The 13,700-nt window shown below is 34.3% G+C and overlaps 1 protein-coding gene across 1 annotated transcript in view; it reads right to left on the bottom strand.

Moving 5' to 3' along the window:
* The window catches only part of BRIP1 (BRCA1 interacting helicase 1), a 148,530-nt gene that overhangs the window by 122,613 nt on the left and 12,217 nt on the right, over positions 1-13,700 (bottom strand). The window contains 2 exon segments of the mRNA XM_004706996.2: positions 9,010-9,129; positions 11,659-11,786. Coding sequence (XP_004707053.2) covers positions 9,010-9,129; positions 11,659-11,786 — 248 coding nt within the window.

Genomic DNA, 13,700 nt, shown 5'->3' on the forward strand with positions numbered 1-13,700 from the left:
TTACAAATCCAGGTAGACCACAACATGTACACTAGTACAGATAAGAGCTGGAAACATAGGGAATCCAATATAGATAAACCACTCAGGACCAATAAGGGGAGTAATAATACTAGGAGGGTAAGGTAAATGGGTTGGAAGCAAGGGGGAACCAATCATAACAATCAATGTATGCCCCCTCCTCCAAGGGGGACGGACAACAGAAAAGTGGGTGAAGGGAGACAGCAGTTGGTGTAAGACATGAAAATTTTTTTTATAAATTATCAAAGATTCATTTGGGAGGGAGGGAGGGTGGGTGTGGGAGGGAAAAAATGAACTTATACCAAGGGTTCAAGTAGAAAGAAAATGTTTTGAAAATAAGGATGGCAACATGTGTACAAATGTGCTTGATACAATGGATAGATGGATGGATGATGATAAGAGCTGTATGAGCCCCCAATAAAATAATTAAGAAAAAACAACCATTATGTGCCCAACAACTGATGAATGGATAAAATGTGTTATATAAATAGAATATTATAGTCATGAAGAATGATGATGAGTCTTCAAAACATCTTATAACATGGATGACTCCAGAAAAAATTATACTTTATGACCTAAGTCAATTAAAAGGGGGGAAATGGTGTATGCTCACACTTCTCCAAGAAGACTAGATATACTGATAAAGATCAATGTTCATTTGTGACTAGCAGGCATGAGTGTGGCGGTAAAGTGAGAACTGGGATCATCTTGAGATAAACGCTTGTTATATTTGGTGTAGATGACATATACAACTTGACAAGGTAAATAATATCACTAAGAAGTGCATAATTAATAGCCAAATCTAAGACACAACTATTGGTCTCTACTCATCCAGAACCAAGGAGAAAGAAGGAAAGACTCAGAGAGTAAAGTAGTCCACAAGACTGAAAGTCTCTACAAGTTTCAGCTTCTCCTACCCAGAAACAAATAGAATGAAATGTTGCCCAGCTACTACTACCACCCATTCTGATTAGGGCCATAAAAGAGATGAATCCTGACAGAATGAGAGAAAAATGTGGAACAGAATTCACATTCTTAAAAAGTACTGTTTATTGGCCAGTTGAGTATAATGGATTCCCTTAAGACTGTTGTCCTGATAAATTCTTTAAACCCCAAACCAAAGTTATTTAATATAAATTTTTTGTTAAATAACAGATTGGATTGTAAAACAACACTCAAAATAAACACTTTTTAAAAAAATCATCTATTGAGACCAGGTGTTAAAAATTTACTCTAATGCAAAAATGAGACAACGCCATGGAAACTAGAAGACTGGAAATAGTATATCCAAAATGAGATGAATGAGATTGATGACAGTCTGAGAAAAAATGTAACTAATATAATGAATAATTTATGTAAAATTGTTATATGAGAACCTAATTTGCTGTACAAATTTATACCTTCAGCACATTACTATTTTTAATAGTGTTAAAAGTTTCTAAATCTAGCTTGTTTTCAAAATCAGTTATATTCTAGAAAAAGTGTTAACCTTGCTCAATTAGTGCAACATCGGTTTTTTTATAAACAAGACTTGGGATAATAAGCATAAATTGTTCAAAAGGCCAACTGTTAAGAAAACAATGAAAATTATCTCTAAAAGCTAAATATAGGGATTTCTGCTTTTAGCTACCAGGAAAAAATAGAAACCATATTTATCCTCCTACCATAAAACTATAGAAAATACATGAAACAATAACAATAAAATACTAGACAAGTGACATTAAATTGTAATCTCAAAGACAAAAAAAATAAAAAGGTGGTATTTATAGTTATCATTTTTTTTACAGAATGAATATACTACTGAGAAAAAAAAAACCATTGGTAGAAATTAACATAAAGTTAGATGAAGAAAAAAAGGATCAGGGAAATTTAAAACATAGTTTAATAAAATGCCAAGGAGATCAAATGACTTTAAATATAATAAATATTCAAAGAGACTCAAAAAGATTGTGGAAATTTTTCGTATCTTTTAATTCCATTTTTCCATAAACATTTTAAGTGACATTCTAAGCTGAAGGAAAAGTTAAACAGATAGAAACTTGGATCCCCACAAAGGAATTAAGGATACCAGAAATGGAAAATAAGAGGGTTAGGGCAGAAAATAATTTCTGCCTAAATTTTAAAAAATTATGAATTTATTTAAAAGCTGTCTGGTGATTTATTGTAACAGTAACAAATATAGTGAAATTTACAACAGACGTAGATATAAAGTAGGACAAAACTAGAGTAAAAGGTTAAAATGGAAGTACAAGAATACCTTGGAGATATAGCAGGTTCAGTTCCAGACCAGTGCAATAAAGCAAGTCAGATCAAGCGCATGTAAAAGTTATACTGATACTATAACGTAAGGAACCCTGGTGAGACAGTGAGTTAAGCATTGGGGAGCTGACTGAAACGGTGAGCAATTTGAAAAAGAGACAGTCACAAAGATTTAAACCCCACAGAAATCAATCTACTCTCTCAATGAGTCATAACCAGCTTGATGGGAGTGAGCTTGATTTTGGTTTACACTACCCTACAGTCTATTAAAAGTGCACATCTAAATAAAGCATGAAATATTGTGAAAGTTACCAAAATGTGACAGTGAGCATGTTGTTAGAAAAATGGTGCCAGTTAGACCTGCTCGATAATACTTGTCACAAATCTTCAATTTGTTTTTTTTAAAAAAAGCAATTATCTGCAATGCACAATAAAGTGAAAACACTACAACAAACTAAGTCTATATTTTGGAAAGTTTTTACACTTCTCATACAAAAACTAAACGCACTGCCATCGAGTCAATTCTGACTCAAAACAACCCTATAAAGTGAAGTATTACTTAAAGATAGACTGTGATAAATTTAAAATGTAAATTTAAAACCCCAGAGCAACTCATCCTCCTCATCCAAGAAACCCTAATCCTAAAACATTTGCAATTAATCCTAAAGAAATCAGAAAAGAAAAAGGAATAAAGAATAGATGGGACAAATAGAAAATAAGTACCACGTCAATTACTACATTAAATGTAAATGGTATAAATATTCCACTTAAGACAGAGGTTGTCAGATTTAATTAAATATTTTTTGTTTATTTAACTCTCCTCAAGGAACCCATTCTAAACTAAGGACCAAAAACCCAAACCCACTCTCACTGAGTCAATGCTAACTCATATCAACCCTACGTAGGATCTCCAATCCTGTAAATCTTTACAGGAGCAAACAGTCTCATCTTTCTTCTCTAGAGTGGCTTGAGGGTTTGAACTTCTGACCTTGCAGTTAGTAGTCCAATGTCTAATTCATTGCACTGCCAGGGCTCTTTGAAGATACATATAAAGTAAAAGTTTTTAAAAAAACTGGATATACTAATCATAAAGAAATCTAAAGTGGCTATGTTAGTATTAAGCAAAGGAGAATTCAAAAGAAGGGCATTTTTTAGATATGGGTTATCAAGACATAATAATTCTAAATGAATATTCTTTAAAAATCCATAGAACAAAAACTGATAGAATTAGAAGACGTAAACCCACAATTCTAAGGCCTTTAGCAATCTTTTCTAATCAACTGATTAAATTAAAAGGGGAGGCAGTAAATCACTAAACAAATATAATTAACTAGCCTGATCTAATTGACATTTATAGGCTACTACACTCATTGAGTAACATTCTTTCCAGAACTCTTGGCATATTCACTAAGATAAGTAATTAAAATAAAAGAACTAGAATTACATTAAAAAATATATATTCTTTAATCACACAAAACAAGAGCTGAATTAGAGAAAGATTGTAGGGGTATCTATTTAGTGTTTATTGAGAGTTCTAAATAAACCTAGTGTCGAAAATAAATCACAAAGGAAATTACAAAAAGAGTAACACATTATCAAAATTTATGGGGCAAAGATAAAGCAGTGCTTAAAGAGAAACATATGCTTTTCAATGGTTATTCTACAGGGAAAAAGGACCCTAATCAATTACCTAAACTTAAATAGTAAGACTAAAAAAAAAAAGCAAATTATTCACAATCGCCAAAAGGAAGATACAACCCAAACATACACCAGCAGAAAAATAGATAAGTAAATAGATAAATTTCATGTATTTAGATACATTTAGGTACAATGGCATGTGACTCAGCCAAAAAGAGAAATGAAGCTCTGGTAAATGAAATACATCAGTCACAAAAAAACAAATATTGTATAATCCCATTTACATGAAACTCAAAAATAGCTGAATGCATTACATGTAACTGGGCAGCTAGCTGGGACGGGTAATGGAGGAAATATAGCTTCAGCAATACTAAGTTTCTGTTGTTCTGTTGTTATTGTTAGTGTGGTGTACCATTGATACTGTTTCTGTTGTTCTGTTGTTATTGTTAGTGTGGTGTACCATTGATACTGTTTCTGTTGTTATTGTTAGTGTGGTGTACCATTGATACTAAGTTTCTGTTGTTCTGTTGTTATTGTTAGTGTGGTGTACCACTGATACTAAGTTTCTGTTGTTATTGTTAGTGTGCTGTACCACTGATTCCAATTCCTGTAGCGCCTATAGGAGAATAGAGCTGCCCTGAAAACTACAGGCTATAATTTTCATTAGGGCAGATAACCAGATCTTTTCTACCATTGAAATGCTACTGGGTTTGGACTATCATCACCTTTGAAGTAATAGTGAGGCACTTACCTAATATTCCACCAAAGTTCCTTGAGTTTCTGTTAAGAGTATTGAAAACTTTAGATATGGAATCAGAAGAATGGAAACAGATTTGGTGGTTTTGTTTTTGTTTGGGGGGCAGGTTGTCATAGGACTGTTATAAGAGCCAAATTCTTTTCTGACTTTATTTTGAAAATTGTAAAGCACTGAAAAGATTTTTTTTTAAAAACTTGATGATAAGCATGAATTCACTGGAACCTGTATTTCCCAGGTTAGTTAATATTTTTTAAAGTGATCAGAAAGAAGAGTGTGTGATATATATGGTAAGCATCATATCACTATGTAAATAGTTATATTAGTTATAGTCAATAAAAGTAAATAAAAACTGAGAAAATGACTCATAAAATAACTTTGAGAAAATAATCCTGATCATTTTCACCTAAAATGCTAGAGAATATTTTAAATATTTAAAAGAAAAAAAAAGTTGGGTACTGAGGAAAGAAAAAGGAATAACTAACAGCCCAACACCTCCCACAACAGCAAAGAATTTATACAAACGTCAACAGCACACTCTACTGGCCTCAAGTTGCTTCTACACAGCAACTAAAAGCAATGAATTACTATAACTCTACTGTACAAAATCAAATATAAGTACTCTGATAAAAGTATATAGAGAATGTTAGTATTTAATGAAATAAAGAAAAAAGAAAAAGCCTAGCAATGTGAAATTATCTTTCTCATTGTACTAAAGGAAAGAAAGGAAATATAAATTCTCAAAATAATTAATGAACAATGGAACAAAGCAATACTAGAATGACTACTAAAAACAAAATGTTGTGTCAGCTATAATTTCGTTGAGACTATGTGGAGATGCTTGCCTCACTAGATGTTCTACATTATGAATTCTTGTTCTACACATTAAGTATTAGAAATGAAACTAAAATCTAAGAAAAAGGAACAAGCAGTAGGTGCTGGAAAGTACTTTATAATTAAAAGGGTGACTGATATTTTCTGACTTGAAATAGTGAAGAGACTAGAAACGATAGGAACACAAAGAGACAACTACCCAGTTCTCCAATCCAATCAGTTACATCAGAAACTAAATTCTTTTATTAAAATTTGAAAGAAAACACTACAAAATTTAACATCACATTCACAAAATTGTCAAAGTAATTTTTCATATAACTTCTAAAGGAAAATATGTTTAAAAAAAATACAACTAAAAGTATGAAGACTACAAGCATAAAGTTTGTACCTTTGTAAATATAGAATAAATCCATTAATTCATAAATTCAACTACCTACTCTCCTAAAATATAAACAATGTACACCTTAAATATCTACTAAGAACCAACATGAGTAGTGTCTCCTGAGAATTTCGAACAGCTAGAGCAGAATAGTTCTTATTAACTGGTACTATTAAATCTAGTACCACCCTCTTGCTCCTCTCATATGTGAAGAAGCAGATTCTAAGGGGGGAAAAAATTAAATTGTTACTTACCTAAGTCCTTCAATTTATCTTACTTAAGGTCTTTACATAACAAATGTGCTTGACACAATGGATGCATGTATGGATTACGATAAGGGTTGTACAAGCCCCCAATAAAATGATTAAAAAAAAAAGATCTTTACATAATCTAGATTAAACTATAATGCATATAATGAGGTATCTGATCTGTCAACATAAGCTCTGAAATATGGGTTATCTTTTTTTAATTACTTATCTAAAAGTCTTGGTAATAAACTAATTTCAGAAGCTGCTACACAATAAATTTAAACCTTCTGAACTTATTATGGATGAGACTATGTGATATTTTTCTACTTCTTTACAAATTTACCTATTCTCCAATCTACAAAAAATACTTACATGTAATTTATAATAAACCTTTGCAAAGACTAAGTAGTATTATGCCAGAAACCAAAGTAAGTTCCTAGGATGATAAAAATAAAGGACACTTTACAATACCCAAGGACCCCCTTTTTCTACTCACATCTCCGTATTCTTCCTTATATTCATGAGGATGATTATCCTGGTCCTCTGAAAATCTAGATGAATTATTTAATGCTAATGATCCATAAGACTTGCTAAATATTTCACCATAACTTTTAAAAACTATGACAGCCAAAATATTTACTAAATTACAAAAGATAAAAATACTTTCATTCCTTACACTTAAATATTCTGTAATAATCATTTCTATTGTGATGACTTTTTCTATTTTTCTGTTAACAGGGGGAAAAAACTAATTAAAAATATAAAGTATTTTATCTAAGTATTTGTGGGGGATTTTCCCCTAATCATTCACAAAATACATAAAAGTACATTACATGCTGTATTTAATACACACTAACTAAAAAGAACAAGTAGCAGGGCTCCACGAGATGGTCTTTCTGTCATTGTAAAAGTGCTTTGATATCTGATAAATCTACTTTATTAATGTTTAATTTCTGTGGTATTTATCACTTGTCTTTTTCCAAACAAAAAGTCCTGTGTCACATTAGTAAAACATTATCATTTGAGATATTAGATTTCATTGGAAGATTTAACTTGTTCAGTGAAACTCCAAAAATGGAGAAACTGCCAGAAACCCATACCTTTAACATTATGAGTAATAATGAACCACTTATGAAAAAAATATTTCATTTCTAAATAATTATAAAATTATACCACCTTAGGTCAAGGATAAAGACACAGTTTCTGGTGTAAAACTAAAACTGACATCAAGATACTTTACCAATGAGAAGACCAAAAACCAACATACTATAAAACATCTTATATAACAAAAAGGAAAATGTATCCCAGAGCTTCCCCTGTGGGATCCTAGGGGAAAATCACCCTAACCCTCTCAGCTGACCTCTCTGCCTGGGACTAAACGGACCCAGCAGATTCCTGGGAAGTCAGTTTTGCTTGAATACTTTTTTTTTCAAAGCACCTTCATAAAATTCCCACGGACCTGGAGTCAATTCCAACTCAGAGACAAGTGTACTACTGAGAGAACGTGTCTGCAGCCATCCACTGATCACAGAGACTTGCTTAAACACTTTCTGGTTGAAATAAACCCATTCTGGCTTGAGCTGGAACCCCAGTAGAAAGACTTCCTAGTTGTAAGGATCCCTCCGGTGGTACAATGTACAATGCTTATGCTAACTGAAAGATCAGTGGTTTGAACCCACCAGCCACTCTGCAGGAGAAAAGACCTGACAATCTGTTCCAAGAAAGATATGTAAATTAGGAACCCTCTGGGCAAGTTCTACCCAGTACCACAGGGTCATTACAAGTTGCAATCAATTAGATGGTACATGACAGAATTCCATTTATATAAGATCCTGGAAATCTAAGTGAATCTATATTGGCTGACAAATCTAGATTGGAGACAAGCAATGGGGGACAGGGAGTTTCATTTGTCTAGAATGGATCTTTTCCATACATAATTTTATATATCACACATTGGTCATTCTAAAAATACTTTGTTCAATGAGTTTTGCAAATCTTGCAAACATTGACATATTATGCAACATGAAAATGTCAAATTCACTTCCAATCTCATCAGAAAACTGCCAAGCTCACAATAATGTAGACAAGTTTTTAAAAATCCTGATTTTTACTTGAAAGTTCAAATTCAATCAGGCTCACTGTTTTCATTTTTAAGAATTTCCACACATACTTTTTCCACTGAAATATCAAGTAAAAATAAAGTTCTATGAGATAGTGCCTAATTCAGGTTATAACTCAACATTCTACAAGTGCTTTTCACCAAGGCAATCATTCTACCTGCATGCAAAAATGCTTTATGAGTACATCTCAAATCTTCAGACAGTGTTAAAAACCACAGGGACTGAAATTTAACCAAATCAGCAATATATATTGATACATCAAGCACATTCTTAAGTGAAAGTGGCTTTTTTTTTTTTAACTGTGAATTAATAGAAAACAATGACTACTTAGATTAGTGCTAAGGTACCAGAAGGTATACCCATCATTGCTCTTGCACCATTAGCACAAATGTCAAGACGGTAAAAAAGACAAATAACATCTTAATGCTATTATGAAGATACAGTTGTGACCTCACAGATCCCCTGGGGAAACATCTCAGGAACCAATAGAGATTCCTGGACCACTGCTTGCGGGTGTCTAACTCAAAGGAAACAGAAAGGACTGCAGGGACGTAGAGTTTACAAACATTAGAATTTAGGGCAGGGTAATAATTTCTAATTTTCTCATTTTATAAATGAGGACACAGGCCCAGAGAGGACAGGAGATTTTACCATCTCACATTATCAGAAGCAAAGAGTGTAATATACTTTCCTTCCTTGTTTTTCACAAATGAATTTAGCAAAATCAGCTTTCTTTCAGCTGGACAAACATACACGTACTGTTTGTGGGGGAAAGAAGTTCATATTTCTTGATGGAGAGTTGAGTTTTGCAGTCTTTCCTGAAGCAACTTTTGCATCCAAATGGTGTACTTCTTTTTCAGAACAATGACGTTTTCTAATCTGTAAACACAAAACCAATATTAAGTTTAATATAGGCTAAAAGAGTCTGAGTAGGCTAGTCCTCAAAAGTCAAAATAACTCAAGTGAAAGTTTTCAGCATAAATTTCCTTCTAAATGACTAATTGACAATAATCAAATACATTTTCAAAAAACAAATGCACATCTTATTATAACACTTAACCAAAATACAGAAAATAGTAACACTTTTAAAATTACCACCAAAATAGCTTATATCAAAACTATAGTATTGTAGGCAGAAAAAAAAATAGTTTGTAAAATAATCTTCACACACAAAAAAGGCCACCACATGGATTATAGCAAAGTTTAATTGCATATTTAACTTGAAAATAAAGTATAGCTAATCAAAATTTAAAGCCTTGTTTTACATTAAAAATTACTAAACAAATGCTTTAAATACAGATATTCATGATTCCCTGCATGACAGAATAAACTGCTTGATGACCATTGCTTACTAGATACCTGACTTCTATTATAAAAGCATTAAACTTTCTTTCCAAGCTATCTCGATGCATGCCAAAACCTGTTTATTTAAGTTATAAGGAAGTAGTGGGGAAGCACTTGTAATGATAATACCATCCCTACTAGAAATGAGAGCCAAAAAAGTCAGAGAATACGAGTCTTATATTATATTGGGCCCTAGCTCATAAGATCCTACTTTATATACACATTTGGAGGGGCTTGGACAGGAGAAATCTCCATAGATTCACATTTCATTAGGAATTGTTTTTGGTTTTCTACACCTACTCCTCACTTACTAACAATCTCATTATCTGACATTTCACATTTACAACAGTAGTAATTTTGTACACTAACAACACACATGTGGCAGTAATGAACACCGAAGTCCCTGATGGAGTCCCTGATCAGCAGTTCCCATGTGCATACAAAAAGGAAGCTCATATTGCATAGCATGTAGTTGCCTGGGAGGGGCAAGGGGATGCAGTCTCCCTGAGCAGCCAAGTTGCAAGGAAAATGGACAGGGCCCTGGAGTGGAGCCTGGAATGGGACACTGCCTAAGGAGTCCTGAGTGCTCGCAGAGGCTGACTCCAGGGCAACAGCAGCTGGTATCCTGAAGGGGGATAGTTCTTAGGACCAAGGAAGAGGGACTCAAGTCGGGCCCCAGCTCCCAGTCCAAAAGGTGCCCTGAGACAGGACTGTGGAACCTCTTATCAGCTGACCAACACCTGGTCAGGCCCTGGTACCTCCTCGATGTCCACTCCTGGTTGGACACAGATGAGAGCAGTGCAGGCTACCTGGGCAGCTTAAGTAGCCAGCAGCAGCTGCAGCTTAAGGTCAAGAGCAGAGACCTGGTATAGCCAACACAGTCAGGGGAATGAAAGCTTGGTGGGACAAAGCCATCCAATAAGAGCCAGGGGATGCTCATGAACGGGACTGGTGGGGGCACACAGCAGGTAGTGTGCAACCCCCTAGTGTGGCACCCAGGTCTTCCCACGCACAGTGAGGGTAGGAGAGGGAAAGGCCCTGGGGTTAAGGAGGAGCAGTGCTTGGGTTATTCTGGACCTGGATGACTGGACAGCCCTCCCATATGGGTAGCAGTAAGGGGTGAGTTCCCCTGCGGTAACAAAGGGATGCAGGTGACCTAAGCAGGATCCCAGACAGGACGTTCAAGTTCAAATGAGGAAGTGAGGTAATGTGGTCATCGTCCAAATTGCATAAAGCCAATTTTCATGTAAGGGCTTTGAAATATAGCTAATCATATCAATAGGTGAGAAGTGGATGTATCTAGTAAATTTGACATTTTAATAATGTTTAGAAATATATATATCATCTACTGATACAATAAATAAGAGTAAACTGTCAATAAACTAAAAATATCATAACAGGGGGGCGCGGGGAAGGAGGGGTAAAAATGAGGACCTGATGCCGGGGGCTTACGTGGAGAGCAAATGTTTTGAGGATTATGAGGGCAATGAATGTACAAATGCACTTTACACAATTGCTGTATGTATGGATTGTGATAAGAGTTGTATGAGCCCCTAATAAAACGATTAAAAAATATATATAACATGAATATTCATACCAAAGACATTTTGGTCAATAGAAAATGCAATTATTATATTAAAACAATAGAGGAATTGAAAACTATGTATACTACCAATATATGTGAAAGTTTCAAATGGTTTGTAGAAAAAATTCTGTCATCTTTTGATTCCATTTTCCAATGAATTTTTTGAAGCCCCCTTCCATGAGTTTTGCTTTATGTAAATATTTCACTGTCAAATTTATAATAAGCACTGTATATAAGCATCATGCATTATCATTTTAATGGCAAGTTCTTATGAATATTCTCCTGAAATAACAAACTCCTTTATAACAGGTTTTAAACATTTTGTAACATTGTTACAAAATGAAGTTGTAACAAATTATAATTTAATTAAGGCTGTGACCCAATTCATCTCCACAGGTGCCACTGAAACTTGATTAATTCTTGATTACTTTGTTTAGCTATAACTAACTGGATTATTTCAATGGCAATTCACAGTTTACCTGCTGTGTAGTTTCTAACAGACGAAGTCTTTTCTTGTCTACTTGAAAATCGTCATTTTCATCTCTGTTAACAGATGCCTGTTTCTTGGCAGATAATTTTGCAGCCAGTGTGTTTTTTTCAGGAGAGTCTTATAAAAGAAGTAATAAAAATTAGCATAAATAACTTAGGCAGTTTTTCTAGAAAAGTGAATCTAAAATATGTAACATAGTTCTAAAATATCATATGATGGTTCAAAACATGAAATTTAGCAGCACTTCCTTAACGCTCAGTTTAACAAAGATGTAGACAGCAATTTGAGCTATAGCTTTAAATAGGAAAAGCCCTATTTTGATTTTTAAAAAGGTTTTGATGCTTTTCTACACATACCAATACCAATACACAACTTAACTGACTATAACTCAACTCCTATAATTAGTTTACTAATCCCACAATCCTGCAGGTTAATTATCAAGGTCATCAACCCTAGATTTTTTAAAAAGTCAAGTAGCTTGCCCTATATGATAAGTTAGCAAATGGTTCCACCAGAATTTGACTGACTCCTACAATCCAACTCCAAAGTCCAACAGTATACACTCTAAGCGCACAGGCAAACATAGCATGCTGTGTTCAAATAGATTTCCTTTGTCCATTACCACTGTTCTTAATTGTCCTACACGCCAGCGTCTCCCTTTCTCTAAAAAGGCACCGCCCTTTTTCTCTGCTCTTGTCTGTTTTCTCTACTCCCATAGCTTGACTTAGTTTTAACAAACATTTATCATAATGTGCCCACACAATGGCCAAGACACCATGGGAAAACAATAAAAAAGAAACACCCCATGATTGACAAAAGAATAAGGAGAAAGACCTGAAAACATGTACCATACTATTTTCAAAAATAACAAATTTGGGTTTGCACAAACAGAAAATGAATCTACGCCATAAAGCATTGACTTCAAAACTTCTAACAGGGAGGGCTTTTTGAAAAAAAATTAAATATTGCTTAAAATTCCCAAAATAGGGATAAAGAACGAAAAATTTCCATTTCACTGTCTCTCCCTTCTATAAGTCATGTTCCTTCCTCTGACTCCAAAGAACAGATAATCTGAAAATCTCTACATCCAACACACTGCCATTGAACCAAGTCCAACTCTTACTGACCCTCCAGGACCCAGTAGAACTGTTCCCTGAGATTTTCAAGGCTGTAATCCGTCCTGGAAGGAGACGGCCTCACTTTCCTGAGTAGCTTTGAGGCACTGACTTTTCGGTTGGCAGTCCAACACTTAACTTATTGTGCCACCAGAGCTCCTTAAAAACCACTATACTCTCCTATAATACCTATAAAGTCTTAATAGCTTTACCTTTCATTACTAGGTCTTTAATATACCTGGAGTATATTTTGGTGCATGGTGTAAAGTTGGGCTATAATTTCCATTTTTTCCATATGAATATCTAGTAGTCCCAGCATTGTTTATGGAAAAACTCTTATCTTTATGTTTTGTATTAGAACTTCTATTTTAAAAATCAAGATCTGTCTCTATGTGGAACTGAATTTGGATTTGCTATTCTATTCCACTGATCTATCACTGTGTTAATGTCAAACCCTGTGGCACTGCCAACAGGTCAAGTCCGACTCATAGCAACACTAGATAGGGTTTCTGAAGCTGTAAATCTTTACAGAAGCAGATAGTCTTTTCTTTCCCATGTAGAGGAGCAGGTGGGTTTGAACCACCAACCTACAATTAGTAGTACAACACAGACCCAACAATATCACTACATAGTCTTAATTACTGTAGTTTCATACATAGTAAATCAAGATATTTGACAGACCAAGTCCTCTTACCTTGGCCCATTTCTTTAAAAATGTCTTGACTGAGGGGAATAGAGGAAAGAGCTGGGAGGCAAAGGGCATTTATAGAGGTCTAGATAAAGACATGTACATAGGCAAATATATTTATATAGGAGGATGGGGAAATAGACCTATGTGCCTATATTTATAGGTTTAGTATTAAGGTAGCAGAAGGACATTGGGCCTCTGCTCAAGTACTCCCTCAATACAAGAATA

This window comes from Echinops telfairi, unplaced genomic scaffold (assembly GCF_000313985.2).
Source record: "Echinops telfairi isolate 266 unplaced genomic scaffold, ASM31398v2 ScPeMD7_7458;HRSCAF=8496, whole genome shotgun sequence".
Lineage (NCBI taxonomy): Eukaryota > Metazoa > Chordata > Mammalia > Afrosoricida > Tenrecidae > Echinops > Echinops telfairi.